Raw genomic sequence first — 19045 nt, 5'->3', positions numbered from 1 at the left:
TACTAATAGAAACAAACCATTAATGCAAAAATGACGGAGGTTCGACAAAACAAAGCGCTGTGAAGACATCACTCTCTTTCTGGCCATTTTCAGAAGTTTTGCAAATCAAACAAAGGCAATAATCCATATATTAATCTACAATGAGAATCATAATTGACAAGATAGTTATTATGGTTCCAACAACCACCTAAAAGAGTAAAAATGAGAAAAAAAATATTCTCATAATAGTAAACAAGGGCATGGACGACTTTCACTTTTAATGCCTTAAGTTCATTGTCACACTTTCACTCAAGTGAGGGATTTGAATTCTACCCACATTGCTGCAACTCGTGTAACGATAGCAACACGTGACTTTTTGCAAGTAAAGGAACTAACGCTTGGTATTGATTTAAATATGATCATTTGCACACACAAAAATGATCCCAATGAATGAGGACGTTGAGTCTCGTTTCACAGCAGCAATACACTCCAACACAGAGATGCTAGGCTAGTTCCACTTGTGCTAAGTGAGGAATGTACGCGGGCACATCTGATTGAGAGGGTTGTACATAAAAATGAATACTAATAAAAATACTCTGCATTCGACGGTGGCCAAGCTGCGGCTCCCGTGTTGCGTTCGCTGCAGTCGGGGATTCTGCAACATGCGCCCTCGGAAGATAAAAGCCGGCGACCGGACGCGCGCGGCCTCCGCTCATTCATTTTAATGTTCCCGTTAAAAAATTTAAAAACATGATGCACATTTTTAATTCATCGCAGCCTCCGTGCACTTGTGGATGTGTCGTCTACCTCGAGAACATACACGCTTCTGCAGCAGTTGTTGTGCAAGTGACCGAGTGGGAGACATGGAATATGGATGCACTTTTTTTTTTTTTAATCAGAGTGGCAATAAAATCGTTGTTTTTTCCCCCAATCTTTTTGAATCATATGACACAGAATGAAGTGGCTCGCGTTAACGGCTAACACCGCCGGTGATGTGCTGGAAGTGTGTGTCTCCCCCCTTTGCCCCGGTGCAGTTCGGGGTTATGGGGTTCAGATTAGGCGCCGGGCAGCGGGTAACCGTTCGGGATTAAGGGAGGTTGTGTTGGGAATTTTATAAATAAATAAATGAAATAAAGCGAACCGGTTGGGAGACAGAAAATAAACCGGCGTCCTGGTTGTAATAACCGGGAAGCACCAATCGGCGAGGGAACCGCTTTCCACCGAACACCGGTTTGGCTAGTGTGGTTAGCTAGCTAGCGGGCTAACTGGCTAGCAGACTAGCTAGCGTTAGCTCCCACAATAACAGTGTCTGGTGTTGTAGCCACCGCTGCTAACTAGCTAGCTAGGCTACAAAAAAAGAGTTAGTTAGTCGGGTGCGTTCATTTGATGCGCAAGCGCCACATTGCAACCCACTGTTATGTAACGCTCCGGCTCGTAAAGAGGGAGCCGGTGTGTTCGAGCCGACACATATGATGAACTTACTTCACGGTAACACCGGGGGGAGGGAGGAGGAGGAAAAAAACAAAAACCGAAAAGTCGCATTAAAAACCCGCTTCTGCACTACCGAGGGGGGACAATCACTCGTGACGTCATTGCGTGGGGTCAAATCGCTCAGCGGAAATTAATTCGCTTTTAAATTTAGAAAAAAAAAACACGTTCAAACTCCATTAACTACAGGTTTCTATCGGAGTATTAAAAAGACAAAAAAAAACTATGTTGAAAAAGTTCCATACAAAATTTTGTAATGATTCCACGGGGGGGGTTTAGGGGGGACCCGCACCGCCCCACCAACACTGGCGCTTTGAAAGCGACGATAAGGAAATAAATGACGGTTCAGTCGTGATTCGTTTAGCCCGAGTTAAAATTGTTGTCGTGCGTTTTCTTTCGCGTGTCGGTTCAGAGCAGAGTCAACCGCGTCCAGCGCAGGCGATTTTAAATGAAACCACCAAGTGAACCGCAGTCTGCTTGTGTCCCTGTCGTCAATCCGAGTTCCCCCCTCAAGTCCCCCGCGCGTTACTTCCTCCTTGCCGCCCCCCTTCCCTCCCTCCCTCCCAAGGCCGCCATCTTAAGTTCCCACCTACCTGAAATTTCCGAGCGATTTTCTTTTACTAAATTCTCGCGGAAGGAGTCGTCATCCGCGCGCGATCGCGCTCAATCCGTGGTGCCAGCGGTGCGAACTGTCTCCCGGTACCCAACGAGGTACCACTCGGTCTGCGGGAAGAAGTTAGAACGCGCACCGGGAGAGCGACTGGGTTGCGGCGCAGGATGTAGCGGTCGCGGGGAGGAGACTTTACGCAGCGAAATGGTGGAGTGAGCCGCGCCGCTGACAAAGTGCTGAGCGCCGGCGAAATCTCGCGAGACGTGGACGAGCGCGGCACTTAAATCTTTTAATAATTCTCTTCTTTTTCTGCTCGTTTATTTACAGATATAAGTGAGTTTTTTAACCACACATAGGTGATATTATCCCATTTGTCCATACCTCAATTAAAATTAGGACTTCAGATAGATAACAATAATAAGAATTTTATTTATATAGCACCTTTCAGAAGTAGCTTTCACAAAGTGCTTTCACAAAAACATACAATCATTCAAGCATTCCAACAATAATACGGTTTTCAAGTCACATATCTGTATAAAAAGACGACATCACATAAAAGCAAGTCTATAGAAATGGGTTTTTAAAAGTGACTTAAAAGAATGCACAGATATAAGTTTATTTACAGATATAAGTGAGTTTGTGATATTTTCCCATTTGTCGCTACCTCAATTATAATTAGGGCTTAAGATAGATAATAATAATAATAATAATTTTATTTATACAGCACCTTTCAGAAGTAGCTTCACAAAGTGCTTTCACCAAAACATACAAATCACAGACAATTAAAAATCAGCATTCCAACAATGATACGGTTTTCAGATAGTTTTTTTAGATAGTTACTTTATTCATCCTCAAGCTGGGAAATATATATATGACAAAACATACATCATATAAAATAAAATATAACTTGAAGATGAATCATCATATATTCGTCACTTAAGGTTCACACAAAACGACTACAAAAACAATTTAAACATATCAGAGAATATGTGTATTTAAGATGACACCGACGTCTACAAATGACATAAATGTGACAAATTAAATTCTGTCAGTCATTGTTGTGTTTTGGAAAAGGCTAAGATGACCCAGCTCTGTCTGACAGAAAAACTCTGGACTCTGTTTAGTCTAAATTAGAACATAAATCCTGGCACATTTGCACCTTCATGTTACCATGTTCCTCTGCACACTACTGGTAACTGATTGTACTACTGCACCATTTCCACTATTAATATTCATGTAAATTCTTAATATTTATTATTCTTATTCTCTATATTTCTGCAATTCGTATATTTTTAAATTTGTTTGTGTATATATTGTATATATTTTGTGTGCTGTGTGAAATGTGCTGCTATTACACCAAAATGTCCCAGCTTGGGATAAATAAAGTTACTATCTATCTTATTGACACTCAGCAATTTAATCATCTTTGGTTTTTCCAAGTCGCTCGAACAACTATGTGAAGTTGACTGACAGAATTTTAATTGTCACATTTGTCATCGTAAATACATATATGCTCTGATATGTTTAGATTGTTTTTGTAGTCATTTTGTGTGAACCTTAAGTGACAAATACATGGTGATTCATCTTCAAGTGATACATTATTATATATGATGTTTTCTCTTTTTTTAAATTATGGTATGTTGAGCCTCCTTATTTTAGGACTTGAAATATTATTTGTGATGAATCCATTAGCTGATAACAGAAAATGAATTTGTGACTATTTTGATAATAAGTAATAAAGGAAACATTTGCTGGTTCCAGGCTCTCATGTGTGAAGATTGAAGGCTTTTCTTTTTCATACATGTCAAAAATATGGTCAGTTGGTCAGACGACTCAAATCATCTGAAGACAGTAATTTGTGCTGTAGGAAATTTCTATGGATATTTTGTAAACAAAATGACAGTCAGTTAATTGAGAAAATAAATACAGACATTAGTAATTTTTTAGTAATGAGGTTTGATCCCTGGGTGACAAATAGATAGCGACTAAGCAACAAATTGTGCTCAACTTTTTTTCCCTTCTGGATACATTTATGGTCAAATGGCCTGGATATTAGAGGCAGGATATGTAAGATACTTAGGGAGTACTCTCCTTGTTTCTTCCCTTTTAAATTTATGATTTTATGATTTAGAAGTAAAGGGAATTGTTTAATCAATTAGTTGATTGACAAAATGATTCTACAATAAATGTTCTAATTACTTAACTTATTTTATAATCACGTAATTTGACACCTGAGGCTCCCCAAGAAAATAATTTTCAGATTAATAAAAAATCAAAATCATATCTTCCAGCCCTGGTGGGAATATTAAGAGGCGATTTTCCATTTATTCTATAGATAAAAGATTAGTAATCCAAGGGAAAAATCCAGATGTCAATACTTATGTCCATTTTTGTATGATGTAGCTCGACTGATATATTAAGTATAAAATATCATATTTTATCAAAAAAGCCCCACATTCCAATACAGCTTCTAAAATGTAAACATTAGCTTGTTTCCATTTCATTTTCTGCTAAATTTGGTCTTTGAAGTATAACTGTCAATGTAAACTGAGAAGTAAAAAAAAATGTTGCGTAAACTGACCAGTGAATGGATTCATCGAGAAAGAGTAGGGAGGTAGTTACACTCAAAATAATCAGATTCAGAACAAAAGACTCACACAACAGAGTAAACAACAATTCATTTAATAATTAATCTTTGTGGTCTCTAGGGGAGGGGTTTGAAAGGTATAAAATGGTCATATTAAAATAATCGACCCAGTCTTTTCCCTCTCAGGATTACCCACTGTGTAGTTTGTCTTTTGACTCAAGTCCTTATATTTTTTTTTTCCTCAGCTCTTCAGCAGATGTCCCACTTTATCCACGTATATAACTTATTTGTTGTTGATGAAAGAACAACAACTTGACAGTTCAATGTACAAGGCTCCCGTAAGTCCCAAAAATGGATATAGCACACAACCAGTGACAAACAGGCGAAACCTCCCTCTCAGAGCATAATTAAGTCATAGATGAGATTCCTCCAAGAGGCCGGAGTTTGCGGTCGGTAATAAGGCTCAAAGTTCACAAGCATTAAAAACCTTTTTCTGCTTTTACCTTCTGCATGATTTGAAACATATTACTACCTGGGGGGGAGAGAGAGCGTACTGGTTGATACCCGAAACAATGACAAATAACATAACAGTGAATATATTTATTATTATAGAAGATAATTAATGTTAAGAATAATAATTACAAAGGCAATTTGTCTAGACTACTATAATCTGGTCCTGCTCATAAAGTCCAGAGGAGACTGGGAAACAGTTACAGGAAGCTCTAAAACACCGTGTTCCACTCGCACAGTGACGCTGAGTTCATTTTGCCCGTTCATCCTATGAAAACAAAACAAAAAAACAAGGCAAAAACAAAAAGGTTGAATCTCATTATCAGTGAAGCTGAGGGGTTTTGGGGTGTGATTTTTTTGGGAGGGGGGGAGCAGTAAACTGAGGTACAACGCTTACTGATATTCATTAAATGGTCTCATTGATAATCCGTCTTTTTCCACAACGACAAAAAAAGACAGACAGAAACATAAAGCACCACTTCCCCACTGTAGTTCTAAAACACCCTCACCGGGCATGATTCACGTGGAGGAGGGTGAGTGAAGCTGAGGACGAGCCCTTGACTTGTTCTCAAAGTTGTGCGTCCTTCTGGAAGTTATTTTCCAAATCCAACTGGAAAAGGGGGGCGTCTGCTCAGAAGCATGGATTGTGATTCACATGACCGTCCTCTGCCTCTTCTACAGCTTTCAAAAGTGAGTACTGTAATAACCGACGACCAGTATAAAATTAAAATAAAAAATTACACCAAGGATGCACAGAAACCATGTACCTTTGAATTGCACTGATAGAACAATTTGGGCATATTCCAAGTCACACTGACAAGTCTTGCATTTCCCTCCCTACCGTCACCTCCAGCCAGTCACGGTCCCCGTCCCCCCCCCCCTTTTTTTTCTTGTGGGGCGACTGGAGCTGGTGTGGTTGTGTAACTGGGGAGGGCAGGGTTGTAGTAGTCTGCAAGAGGGGAAAGGGGGGGCAGGTTGAGAGCAGCACAGTGATCCTGACATGTTCCTGAATCTCCTCCAGTGTTGTCCCTGTACTATCTGGACTCTGCGTCTTTGTGGGCGCTGTACAGTGCCAGCTCGCCCGGCCCGAGAGGTCTGCGGGGAGGTGTGGACGACCGGCTGGTGATGGACGGAATGAGCGGAGGCGGCACCCCCACCAAGCCTGCCGGGCTTTTCCCCATGAGGCCGTTGGACATGTGGTGCGGGTTCATCTGGCCCAGGCGGGAGTAGAGGCCTGCGTGGTGGTGGTGGTGCTGTGCGGCAGCAGCGGCGGCGGCTCCGGGGGGAAGTGAGTGGGAAAGAAGGCCGGGGTGGAGCTGCTCCAGGTGAGCTGCAGCAGCATGAGAGGGACTTGAGAGGTGAGAACCAGCAGAGAGGTGTGGATGCATCCCGAAGTAGCGAGCCCGCTCAAAGTCTTCCCTCAGGATCTGGGCACGCTGCTCCTCGTCCATCAACCCTCCTCCCGGCGGTCCCAGGTGATGTTGGCGGTCAAAGTGATGTGCCATTAAGCCGAACTCCTGTCGGACACCGGAGGTGGAAGCAGAGGTAGAAGTTGGAGGGTGGTGAGGGGCGGCGGCTGCTGCTGCGGCTGCGACAGCTGCAGCCCTCTCTGCCTCCAGAAGGCGCTGATGCTGCAGCAGCCGGGCCAGATGCGGATCCGATCGCAGGGCCAGATGTGGGTCCGACCTAAGTGCCAATGCCTCCCTACGATGCTGATGTTGCTGCTGAGCTGCCAGCTCCCTCCAGGGGTCCCAGGTGAAGCTGTGTGGGCCCTGTGGTGGCCCCTGGGGTGGACCGTGATGGAAACGCTCTCCTGGACCCATTATCAACCCGTGAGCTCCCGCTGTGTTTCCCAGATAAGCCTCGATGGCTCTTGAGCGGTCCAGCAGGGAAAGGTGTTGGTGGGGAGGAGGGTTCTGAGTGTGTTGCGGAAGGGAAACACCAGGAGTGGGGGTCAGTGACATAGAGGAGGAGGAAGGGGTACCAGAACTGTGGTGGTGTGGATGGCTGTTGGGCCGGTCGAAGCCGTGGTTGGGTGCAGGGGGAGGCAGGGAGATGGGGATGTGCTCCGGCTCCTCCTTCCGCTCCTCTTTGACTTTAACCGGCGGGAGAAGCATGGGAGGTTTGGAGACGGGCGTCGTGGTCCGATCAGACTTCCTGGCCTGAGACAACGACGTGACGGAGGCAGAAGCTGCGGAGGAAGTGGGGAGGTTACCGTCTCTTTGGGAGTGTGAAGGTTCGCCGTGGAGGGTGTGTGCTGTTGAGGCCAATGTGCGGGGGTAGAGGTCCATAGGAGACGGGGCCGAGCGGCCAGAGGGCGGGGGAGTGGTGAGCACGGAGGACGAGGAGGACCGCGGTCTGTCCCGGTCTGCTACTAAAGACGAAGAAGCAAGAGGCGGTGCCCGTGAGGACAGCGTTGGCAGTGGCCTCTTGTCCCCATCTCTGTCCCTCTCGCGCTCTCGGTCTCTGTTTAAGCTGCGCGTCAGCTCCTCGATAGGCCCACCGCCCCCGCCCAGGCCACTGCTGTGGCCATTGATGTGGGAGACCGGGGTGCTACTGCGGGGCTTGAAGGAGGGGCCGACCGGAGACATTCTCACAGGTTGTCGGCCATACAGCATGTTGTCTCTGCAAAGCAACGTGCACGAAAGTTAGTGTGAAAATCATTGTTGTGTAAAATAAAACCCTCGTCCAAAGACAGTTTACTGTCACAGAGAGCAAAGAAACCAGAAAATACTAATGTGTGTGTTTTACTGTGGATTTTTACCCAACATGCTCCTATCTCAGTGGGAAATCTGCGATCACATGACGTGCCTGGGGTAACGTGGGTACTGATTGCTAACTAACACCACCTCATGTAAGAATATTAAAATAACCCGAGTGTCGTACCTGTCCTTCTCATCCTTGATGTGGGGGATGTCTCTCCTCTCTCCGTCCTTCACCCGGTCCCTCTCGTCCCTCTTGTCCATCACTTTGGCCCAGCCGGGGCCAACGGGGAACCCAGATGGGCCGCCGTGCAGACGGTTCCACGCGTCGTGATGGTTTGGGTTGGACAGGCCGGCTGGGGAGTCTTTAGGGCCAAACATGGAGCCCGCTGCAGAGCAAAAAAAGACATTTTGTTTAGAAAATCAGACAAGAACTGATTTTATCTTAAGCTTTCAAATTAAATAATTCTTCAAACTGATAGTGCCATCTTATGGAAGTAAAACACGCTTTACGTCCGGTTCTGTTGTTACTTTCTAAGATTAGACAATGACAGACGTATCTTTAGATTAACCCCTGACCTTTATCATGACATCAAAATAATATAAACAACAATAGTTTTGTTATTTTGTCTGATTGTTATTACGTTTACCAACTAACCTTTAAGATATGATGCTGACAAAAGATTGTAACCCTAAATAAAATCTATTTACTAGCAAAGTGTGACGACAGTAAGCCGACGATTATATACATTAAAAAGTATAAACTGGAGATGTAAAATCAGATTCATCTGATCTGAACAGACGTGAATGACAAAGTCAACAAGTCACCCACAAGCTTGTTGTCTTTTCTCATGAGCAGAGAACGGAGAGTTTCTCCAGTAACAGTTAATGTGCCAAATTGTGTGATTTATGATACTGCAACACTCGAACGATTAAATTAATAATTTATAATAGAAGCATTTCTTTTCTCAAACATTACACTGTACAACATGGACAATGAGTAATTATTCCACACACACACACACACACACACACACACACACACACACACACACACACACACACACACACACACACACACACACACACACACACACACACACACACACACACACACACACACACACACACACACACGTTCAAAGCAATAAATCAGAGATAAATTGTAATCTCAAACTCGTCATACTTGTTTACACGTGCGTGTGTGTGTGCACAGTTACGTTATCTACCTTAAAGTAAAAGGCTGCAGTCAACCACAGAGAATCTTGGTCGACTGAAATCGTACCAAACCTTCAAATAAATGTTTTTTGAGGAAAACAAATCTGCACGTTCTCTCCAGATTAATTGTACCTATATTAGTCCAAATGAATGACAAATAAACAAAGACAGCTCTTAGTTGTGGCATTTTGAATCAATAAAGCCAAAAGCATCAACCCTGAGTGTTTTCCCTACGACCTGAAACCATACTGTCAAAATCGTGGACAAAATCCACAGTATTCCCCCTGCAAATATGTATTTCTGATTTCCGCTGAAACTAATATGCGGCCTCAGCTGCCTTTGCCTGTGCATCGTGTGAAGTTTGCCCAGGCGGCATTTCCTTGTTGAGTTGCCGCAGGGCAGATACCTCATGGTAGCTGCCGGTACACAACAACAACAATAACAACAGGCAGGATGAAGACACAAATGATTTGACCAACTCAGACTTCTGAAGCTTCATTAGCTTCCGCTGGACTTTACACATGCATTTTTTAAACTGGAGGAGGACTGAGGCATCTGTGCCCAATTTCCTAAGTGGAGTCGCATTAAGACGGGATCACGTTAAGTCCGGTACGAAGACGTGAAATGATCACAGCAGGCAATAAGGTCGACTTTAACGAGTGGGAGAGAGTAGCCCCCTTATTCGACTGACTGAGGCCAGTCCAGTAACTCGTCAGGGGGCTACAGTGAAGAAAAGAATAGAAAAAAGAATTAAATAAGTGGTTGTGCAGCGAAATGTCAAACATGGCTCAATTTACCAAGATACTGGAAATTACCGTGAAGATAACCTCATGGTTTTCACACTGTGAAGAGTCTTGTTTCAGTGTTTTTGGCAACTACAACGTCTGTAGATGCATTTATCTGTTTTATTTCCATTGTCTGTACCACAACAACAAAAAATATAAACGACCACCAACTTTCCCCATTTCGTTCTTTCAGGTCGTAATTCCCACCAACTCTCTCAACATACACACGACACACGTGGGGGTTGTATGATCGTATGAAGACATTCTATTCTAGTCTTGTGTTTCAACACTCAAAAAATGTTGGACTGACCCAGAGTCGGGCTGCCAAGTCCTCCGAAGGCACCAGAACCCAGGGCTCCCAGCGGGGTGAAAGGTGGAGAACGGCCATACGGATCTAAAACACGGGTGAACATTAGAAACTTTTTATATTTCTAAACAGAATAACATTTTGTGCACAGTATCGCATAGAATCTTTTTCAGCCGCTCTTACCCAAGTGTGCAGTTGGTGTGAGGAAAGAGGAGTGAGGCCCTGAAGGAGACATGAAGGGAGCGGAGGACGGATTGACTGCACCTGAGGAACAGAAGTAGTAAAAAAAAAAACAATGTCACAAGTAAGTCAAGCACATCAAACTACTCACGCGCTTCATGCCAATAGCAGATAGCAAAACTACAGGAGAGTTCGAAACCTCAGAGATGCGAGGACAAATTAAAAAGATAGTAGTCAGAAGTTCTTTAAGAAATCAGGTGAAATGATGAGTGGAGAACATAGTCCAGACAACTTTTTTTTTGTTGTGTAGCGTATTTGTCATTAATCATTCTTCAAGTCGTCACATCAACCACAGTAAATTCACATTCAATCAGCTGTTTGTTTGTTTTTTTTGAGACAAAAAAAAAATGTTCAGACATAAACCTGCAGCTGAGAACAGACTGGGGGGTCTGGTCATGTCGTGAGTGGGAGGGAGGGCTCCTCCCATGGGCCCGAGCGGTCCCATTCCTCCTGCTCCGGGAAGACGGGCCAGCAGGTCGCTACGGAAGTCCAACTTGTGAGGATCAGCCTGCATCAGCTGGAAAGAGGTCAACAGAAGAGTTAACCCAACATTTGATCCTTCATCTGTCCACTGTGAAGATTTATAATAAGTACAATAAGTAAACGTACCTTTACTTTTTTCTGATGGCTTAGAATCATCCAGGCCACATAAACATGCATAGCACACCACTTTCCTGGTTTCTGCACAGCACAAAAAAGAAGAAGAAAGAAATCACAGGAGTTGACTATGTTAATCCAGGAGTCTTGCATGAACAACTTTAGAGCCGTTGCACACAGAGTCAGACTTCCTGCTCCTCGTCCTCGTTCAGAAATATCTCATCTTTACTCTCCCCAAGTTTTGGGGTTTCCCGGTTGGAGAGATAAGGTTACGCGATGGGGCTAAAGTACGAGTTTGGGGAAAATAAACCAAAAGTCAGTGGGGGGAGAAAAAAAATGTGGAAAATGGCCCACGTACAATTATAACTGGGGTAACTTAACCAAATATGAAATATCTAACTGGGTGTGCAAGGGCAGAGGATAGACCAGTGGCAGTGGAGATAACAAGTGACAGTAGTGCAGAGTGAGTGAAGCAGTGAGGAAAGTAAAACAGGCTTGAAGGTTTTAAAGGAGCCAAGGGATTCAAAAAAGCATCTGTTGTTGCTTACATTACTGACTTTCAACGGTGTCCCAAATGGATCAGTTAGCTACAAGAGAGCAGAAGTGTAAAAAAACCACCTTTAATCATCACGTCTCACTCTTTATCAGAAATAAGTTTTGTGCTCTTGTGCTGCGTTGACTGGGCCCCGTGTTGCAGCTCATCCTCGACCCTAAACTTGTCTTTATCCTCACCTGTGTGTGTGTGTGTGTGTGTATATATCTTCACACAAAACAAAAGAACATCACAGGAGGATTGAGGCAAACTGGTTGTACTGTAGTAGTAAGCATACCGTCCTCACCCTGGGGTCTTTGGGCTGCAGGTGGTGAGGCACAACCCCAAGTCGTGCGGATATGTCGGGACCCGTTCCCTGAGGGACAAGAGGCTGTCACACACAGCACAACACATCAGACACAACCTATTCCTCTACGTGTATCCATCAGATAAACATCTGACTTTATCTTTCATCCCCCTCCTCAGGACACCCTAACTTATCAACACAAGCTTCATATTCATATCTATTTCATCTTTTACCGTGGGTGATGAAATAAACCCAAACTTACTTGCCGAGGAGGCACAAAGAGTTATTCTCACCTTTGGCTGAAACGCTCCTTGCAAGGAGCTGAAAGGCCCGGTGGGAGGAATCACAGGTTGGATACTCGGCACTGAGGGAGGCGGGTACTGTGGGAAGAACTGCCGCGACACAGACAAACATATATGTAAACTTACGTGATCACTTCACTTGAACAAGTTTATTAAAAAATGTACGGTTGTACTCTGAGCCTTTATGATTTGTTATCAGTAAAATACTCACAGGATGTCGGTACAGACCGTCCATTTTGCCTGGATACTTATCAAACTAAAAAGACAAAAAACACTGTGTGGGTTAAAAAACAAACAAACACACAATATAGTTCACATTCCAGCAAGTTTCGACACAGATGTTCAGAGACTCTCACCAGCGGTGGTGCGGTAGCGGTGGGGTGCAGGAAGGGCGTGAAGTGTTGGTGCGTGTGCGTGTGTTGGTGCTGGTGGTTGTGCTGATGGAACTGGAAGGCCATGGGCGGGATGCTCGCCTGGTTCTGGGACGTCCGGCCCGACGAACCCGGTGCGGAGCTCGAAGCTGACGGGCCCCCAGGAGTGGAGCGGCCGGCTGCCGTGTTGTTGTTTTCAGCCCCTGGGACGCTGCGTCTGCCCTCGCGCTCTGGAGAATTCAGAGAAATGGAACGTTTTAAAACTCTGATGCAACAAACTGGCTCTTAAATGTACGTGTGGAGACATTATGAAGCTTGAGTTAATGATGGATACAAGAATAACACATGTGAAGTCAAATATATACAAAGAATTCAACACTTGCTGTGCCGAGAATCTCAGTTCATCAATTCCCAATTCCCTCACGACCCCAGACAACCACCAGAGGAAGTCTGGTCTATTTCAGTAACATTTTAGTCACCATGTTCCCACGAACAGGAGAACATACAGAGAGACTAACGGCAGTGAAGTGCAACGTTCGTGCTGGGTTGACTGTACCTGCTGCTGCTGAGTGGGCAGGACCTTGGAGCAGAGGTGGAGGCGGAGGCAGGCCGGGTGAGGACGTGTACAGGGCCCCGGAGCTGGCTCGGGACGGGGGTCGGAGGGGCCCCGAGGATACTGAGCCCCTGATGTAGGGCAGCGACACGCTGGTGGAGGGAGTCGGGGGGCGCATGGAGGACGAGGAAGACGCAACCGACGACGCAGATGACGGAGGTTTGACAGGGGTGTTGATCCTGAAGGGAAGAAAGCTTGAGTAAGAAACAAGAATTGTGTATTCAAAAATATCTATATATATATAAATATGATGTAAGTAGGCAGCTCATAAGTTACACACCTGTTGTTGATGTTGTAGATGGAGTGAGATCGTCCTGGCAAAGTGTGGAAGGGTTTGGGTTTGGAGAGTGGCGGGCTACAGTTGTGGCGGCCCCCGTTCCCGTTGAGCGGGCCGGGCCGAGGCACGGCACCCGAGGCCGTGACCGGAGAGTGGGAAGGCAGGCGGGAGGAGGCGGAAGAGGTAGAAGAGGACACGGGCTCGGGGAAATGCGGCTCCAGGTTTTTCTCCTGACTGCGCTCCAGGCCGGACACCCGCGGGGTCACCATCAACCGCGAGACGCCGCCGCAACGGGCCGGTAGGGGAGGGCAGCTTTTGCCCACGGACGTGCCCATGTTTGAGGGGGCAGGTTCCGCAACTAAAAGAGACGATACAGATCATTATTTCTTCACATTGTAGAGTAACAGAAGTGAGGGCGAGAAATCTAACACCTTATTTTGTAGTTAGTTTAAAAACAGGCATTACGGATCTGATGGAACAGTATACAGCATGACTGACCTTATTCAGAACTGGATGTCTGCCGAACTTTACAGATCCATATCAAATTGGTTTGTCTGTCACTGTCATTAGCAAATTCCTCTACGTTAATGGAGTCTGTGAGCTGCCAACTCAATTTTTAATGCCACATTAATATCTGGCCTCGTGTGACTTTTCCTAAAAAATTAACCCCAATGAGTTAAATGCAGTAAAATGTGTGTGTGTGTGTGTGGGGGGGGGGGGGAGAGACACCATTGTGTTGGATCAGTTCTCAATATATATTTGTATGAACATAAAACATTGTCCATCCAAAACGCAGACATCCTCTACAGGAGAGGGGGAAAAAACTCTGGCACCAATTAATGATCAGCTCCCTGTGTGATTATGACACAGAACATAATCGGTCCTGATTGGATGATCATGGGTATTACACATAATGACACAGGCCCTGAGACAGGTGGACGGGACACGGGCCTGATGAGACCCGAGTACAACACAGACCTGGCCCGAGTCGGGTCACAAATTTGGATCTTGATCACTGGAAATTAAGTGGAAAAAGCATTGTGGTTCTTTCTGTGACATAGCGCTTCTGGTATTTTTAATAAATCTGTTTCTGGTCTTGAATCATTAACATTATCAACTACACATCTACATGAAGGGCTACTTTTCAATTTTTTCCCGTGACGATCTAAATATAGCCGACATTGACTGACATCAGTTAATCGTTTCATGAATGTGGAGGCGGCAAAAATAAAATAAGGTGGAGCATATTTCTCATACCTTTTCTGGTGCTGACTGTGAATACGGGATCCATGTCATTGTCAGAAGCCTGGAGATAAAAGATAAGATTTCATTATATTAATGCTCCATCTATACTCAATTACAGTCAACATATCACTCAGTAACATAAACATATGTAGTCTGTCGCAGGACTTGTGAATTACAAAAATTATTAATATTTCATTGATTAATATGGTGTTATTTTTCATAATGTAAAGGCAACAAATACAGTGTCATGCATTCATTAACTCATGGAAAACCATATTAATAATAAGATAACAAGGAAGGAGTACAAACCTTGTCTCCTGTATCACTCTCTGTGTCACACTGAAAGACGACGGGAGGAATAAAAAAAAACATTCAGATATTATCCATTAGAATATTTCGGGCAATGTGCAGTTTTAAAGAAATGTGCAGAAACAATGCAAAACTCTGCAGCATCAGAAAAGAAGCTTACAATGTAACCAGTCTCCAAAGGGTGCCCCTAGAAAACAAAACAAAACAAAAAAAATCAATATTATTTGCGCCAGTTGTTTTCAATAAGTTTCAAAATGTGTCTAAATGGAAAAAAATTACGTCAGTGATAAAACATTTTTTTAAATCTAGAAAATAATCTTTCCTGGTCGTATGGTATCATCCTGCACTGCTTTCTTTACAACCCCCTTAAATTATCGGTGTTGTAAGAATTTGAGCAACAGTGTGTTAGTGTGAGCAAACCAGTTGAACTAGATCATATTGGATTTCAGGACATACAGGTGAGCAGCAGGAATGATTGTAAACACAGCTATTTGAATAAGACTTATTAGCTCAATCTAACGTGACAAAGATGAAGAAATGTGAGCTCGTCAGAGTCATAAATCAAACACTCCACCTCGATCTTTCTCCTCTTGTTTCGGCTCTTGTTCCAGCAGCTGTTGGGGTAGCTGTGTGGGGCTCCCTCCTCCGGCTCTGAAAGCGGCCCACCACCGTTCTCCTCGGGCCCCCTCTTCCCCTTGTTCCTCCTTCCCAGCATGTCAGAGCGCTGACTGGGCTTCAGTGAGCAGTCCATCTGATAAAAAAGAATGCAATGTTTACGCATCTACCCAAAAAGCAAGAATGTGTACGCCTGAGGCCAAAGACCCAGCTGCAAGCCGATTAATGTCCTGAAAGACCCAATTTCTGCATAGTTTCTGGAAGCCAAAATAGAAACTCAAGAATGACGTAATGCCGCCTACATGAGACTATGTTTCAGCCGTTTGTGTGTAAAGCAATATAGTTAATTGAGACCAAAAACAGATGAAAACTCCTCAATAGTTGAATCAAAAGCTCTCTGACAAAAGTCAACAGGAAAAATTGTTAATTCACAACAGGATAAATATATTAAAAGTAGAGTTCGACCGATATGGATTTTTTCGGGGGGGGGCTGACGCAGAGATCGATATAGGGAGTACAAGATTTCCGAAAAAAAGCTTTTTAAGCTAAAAAACTGTTCACCAAACATTGTCATTATTCAGTTTGGTACATCATTTTGATGTCTGTGTTGTTTATGATAGACAAAGATGAAAATAGATACTCACAGTGTGACTGAATAAATTAAATTCAGCTTGAAAGGTCAACATAAGAGATCACAACAGCTCATCTGTCCCACTGGTGTAACGGTTCATTTGTAAATAACTCCTCTTTCACAGAATATCTGCAGACAGTTAGTCTTAAATAAAAACATTTGTGAAAGAAATTTGACAGATTGAACTCGTTAGTATTGTTAAAGGATTTTTGGTGTGTTCACTTTCTTCCATTAGCAGTTTCAGATAGTACACATTCACAAATCCTGGTGTTCAACGGTTGATTTGACTGTAAAATCAAGTTACCTAAGAGATCAGTGGAACTGTGTGTGTAAGTAAATAGGCAGTTTTGCAAAATAACCTATGGTTTCCTGTCCTGATGCAGAGGTCAAAAGCAGATACCATGAGATCCACCCTGAAGGCAGATTCACGCATATCAAGAGATTGCTTTCTCCTCTTCAACATGCCAAATACGTCTCACGTCAACATCACGTTACATATTAAATGCATTGTGGAAACTTCACACCAGCCAAACGCTGATCCCCAGAATCCACATGTGACTTTAGTTTCCTGCTCCGTTCTGATGGACGGACAAGTGACCTGAGCAGCCGGCGCAGAAGGACAAGTATTAGCACTCAGACAGAAGGGTTGATGTTCTTATTACACGGTTACAGTCACGCATTGTTCCTTTTCTTTTTTCCTGAGAAGCCATTTGGCAGCTCATCAACACCTCACAGAATTAGAACATGAATAATTGAGGCCTCTCTCTCCAGAACCCATCAGAGGGATTCGCCTTGGGGTTGGAAGGAATGGTCAGACAGTTGAAGATTTTTTCTTCAATCCACAGCCTTTTTTTTCTCACCTTTGGCTGGAGGGTCGATGCATGGTGTGATGTAAAGAAGGCAACGTGTAATGATCAAGGTTCAAATGCAAATCAATTAGAATGTGTGCAGAATGGCTGCCAGCTACATGTCAGAGTCACCCGTCAATCTGTTTACACTCATGTGGGAGAACAATCGGTGTGTGGTGGATGACAGCTGATGACATGGAGACTCTCACCTCCAGTGCCTCCAGGCTGATGAAGCTCGCGATGGCAAAGCCGTCGATGATGTCCTCCTCGCAGGACACCGACTCCCTCTTCCTCCGGCGCGGAGGCCTGTGTCTCCCGAAGCCGGGCCGGCACTCTCTGCCGCCGGGCCCCAGCGCGCCGTTCGCCCCGCACGCCTCCCGGTCGGAGCCCGAGGACAGGGACGTGGCCCGCTGCTCGGCGAGGTCCACCCTCCGCCGCCGCCGCTCCCGGTCGCGCTGCGAGCGGGAGCGGCGGCTCTGCCGGAATCCGGCGCTGCGGCTCGGCCCCTCCATGTTCACGCGGCGCCTGCTGCTCTCGACTCCGGTGACACCAAAGGCACTTTGATCCAAGTCCCGGTCCGGTGGAAACGCACCCACCACCCGCACACAGGCCCTCGCAAGGGAGCCTCCGCTAAAATGGCGTTAACGAAACCAGGGGCTATTATTTACCGTCCTTCGACAACAGTCCGTGGGCATCGGTGCCTTTCTTCCGGCGAAACTTTAGTGTCATCTCAATGAAACTTAGATCCACGTGGGAATTTTTAAATCGCCCGAGAAAAACCCACACACAGACATGGACCCAAATGTCAGGACATGGCTGCTTGTGTCTCGGGGTAGGCTAACGTTAGCTAGCAGGCTAGCTAGCTAGAAAATCAGCCGACAACCGCACAAGTTACACGCATGTAAACAACAAAACAAAAAGGACACGTCCAACGGTGCTGCTGGCGAAGTGGGACAAATCGCTGGCCGATGTATTTCACAGTGAAATCAACGCCAACGCTGGCATCGCTCGATACCACCGGAGTGTCGCCTGTGTGTTTCTGCACACGCTGACAAAATGAATTAGCCAAACGGATGCGTTTAGCTGCGGTAGCGAGGCCACTAAACCCGGACAACCCACAATTTAACACGACGGCTGCCGTGACATGACGTCCCGTTAACGTGAACTGTTTTGAAATGGGCGAGTGTTTTTCCTTCCTCGAATGACTCCCAGCTGGACGAGTAACATCAGCTGTCTGGTTGACTTTTGACTAGTTAATGCTACTAGCTAGCCAGGTAGCTAGGTCGCTAGCTAGCTAGCTTGCTAGCTCCGTGTTGATTCCAGCCAATTAGCTTATGCTCGCACGGCTAACTCGACACATTACGATATATTCCGCCCGCAACGTAAGAATAAAATGATATTCTTAGAACGTGTCTGAATAACGTGACAAGCCGGACGTCGCGGCGTGAAGCTAACTAACGTCCAACCGCCGCGGGAATAAAAAAATGTTTCTCGCTGTCGAAACGTTAATGGCCGTTAGTGATGGTTGAATTCGCATCACATCAAAAGAAAGACGTAACGTTAGCACTCCGGCTAGTTAGCCAGCTAAACAACAGTCTCTTGTATTTATTTATTTTTTAAAGGACGCAGGGTGGAAACGGAATCTTTTCTACGCGACCAAATAAGACATAGTCATAATATTTCGCTTCTTCACGCGCAGCTCGTCTCCCCCTTCCACCTCCGTCATAAAGGGGAAAAAAAAAGATCAAGGCCCAAATATCAAAGCCTCGGTGTCGATTTCCATAAACGAGGGTGTCGGCCAAGCCCCCGTCGGGCCGGGCAGCTCCTTCTTCATGCAGCCTCCGCTGTGTAAATCCAATGTTCGGGGGCAGAAGCTGCGCCGCTCGCTCCGAGGGTTTTTTTCCCCCTCAAATATTCCTCCTCTTCTCGCCGAATTCCAGAGTGGGAATACTCACGGAGAGTGAAGTGCACG

At 45.0% G+C, this 19045-nt stretch overlaps 2 protein-coding genes across 18 annotated transcripts in view; both read right to left on the bottom strand.

Moving 5' to 3' along the window:
* Nucleotides 1-2288, bottom strand: part of LOC118287147 (Snf2-related CREBBP activator protein) — a 29335-nt gene extending 27047 nt beyond the window's left edge. For 2 of the 3 annotated variants that reach the window (XM_047327496.1, XM_047327497.1), the window contains exon 1: nucleotides 2061-2288. The gene's annotated coding sequence lies outside the window, so the exon portion shown is untranslated. Of the gene's footprint in view, nucleotides 1-1461; nucleotides 1539-2060 lie in introns of those variants that run through there. The other variant, XM_035611995.2, reaches the window with a different exon arrangement.
* A 2455-nt stretch (nucleotides 2289-4743) lies between these two features.
* Nucleotides 4744-18908, bottom strand: fbrs (fibrosin). 15 transcript variants are annotated; one of them, XM_035611996.2, is made up of 18 exons: nucleotides 17283-18908; nucleotides 15554-15730; nucleotides 15140-15166; nucleotides 14980-15009; nucleotides 14683-14731; nucleotides 13429-13783; nucleotides 13092-13327; nucleotides 12521-12765; nucleotides 12376-12420; nucleotides 12156-12254; nucleotides 11854-11946; nucleotides 11572-11610; nucleotides 11036-11107; nucleotides 10784-10943; nucleotides 10370-10450; nucleotides 10190-10273; nucleotides 8061-8265; nucleotides 4744-7799 (listed from the first exon to the last, which is right to left on the bottom strand). In XM_035611996.2, the coding sequence occupies exons 1-18, from the start codon at nucleotides 17583-17585 to the stop codon at nucleotides 6209-6211; spliced, it is 3891 nt and encodes a 1296-aa protein (XP_035467889.2). In that variant the 5' UTR covers nucleotides 17586-18908; the 3' UTR covers nucleotides 4744-6208. The 15 variants fall into 15 exon arrangements, with proteins under 15 accessions (XP_035467889.2, XP_035467890.2, XP_035467891.2 ...); XM_035611997.2 differs by having other exon boundaries at nucleotides 10790-10943; XM_035611998.2 differs by having other exon boundaries at nucleotides 11042-11107.
* Nucleotides 18909-19045: the final 137 nt, after the last annotated feature.

Source organism: Scophthalmus maximus, chromosome 16, assembly GCF_022379125.1.
Source record: "Scophthalmus maximus strain ysfricsl-2021 chromosome 16, ASM2237912v1, whole genome shotgun sequence".
In the NCBI taxonomy this organism is placed as follows: Eukaryota; Metazoa; Chordata; class Actinopteri; order Pleuronectiformes; family Scophthalmidae; genus Scophthalmus; species Scophthalmus maximus.
Note: the sequence above shows the minus strand (reverse complement) of the source record. Positions and strands in the feature narration are given on the sequence as shown.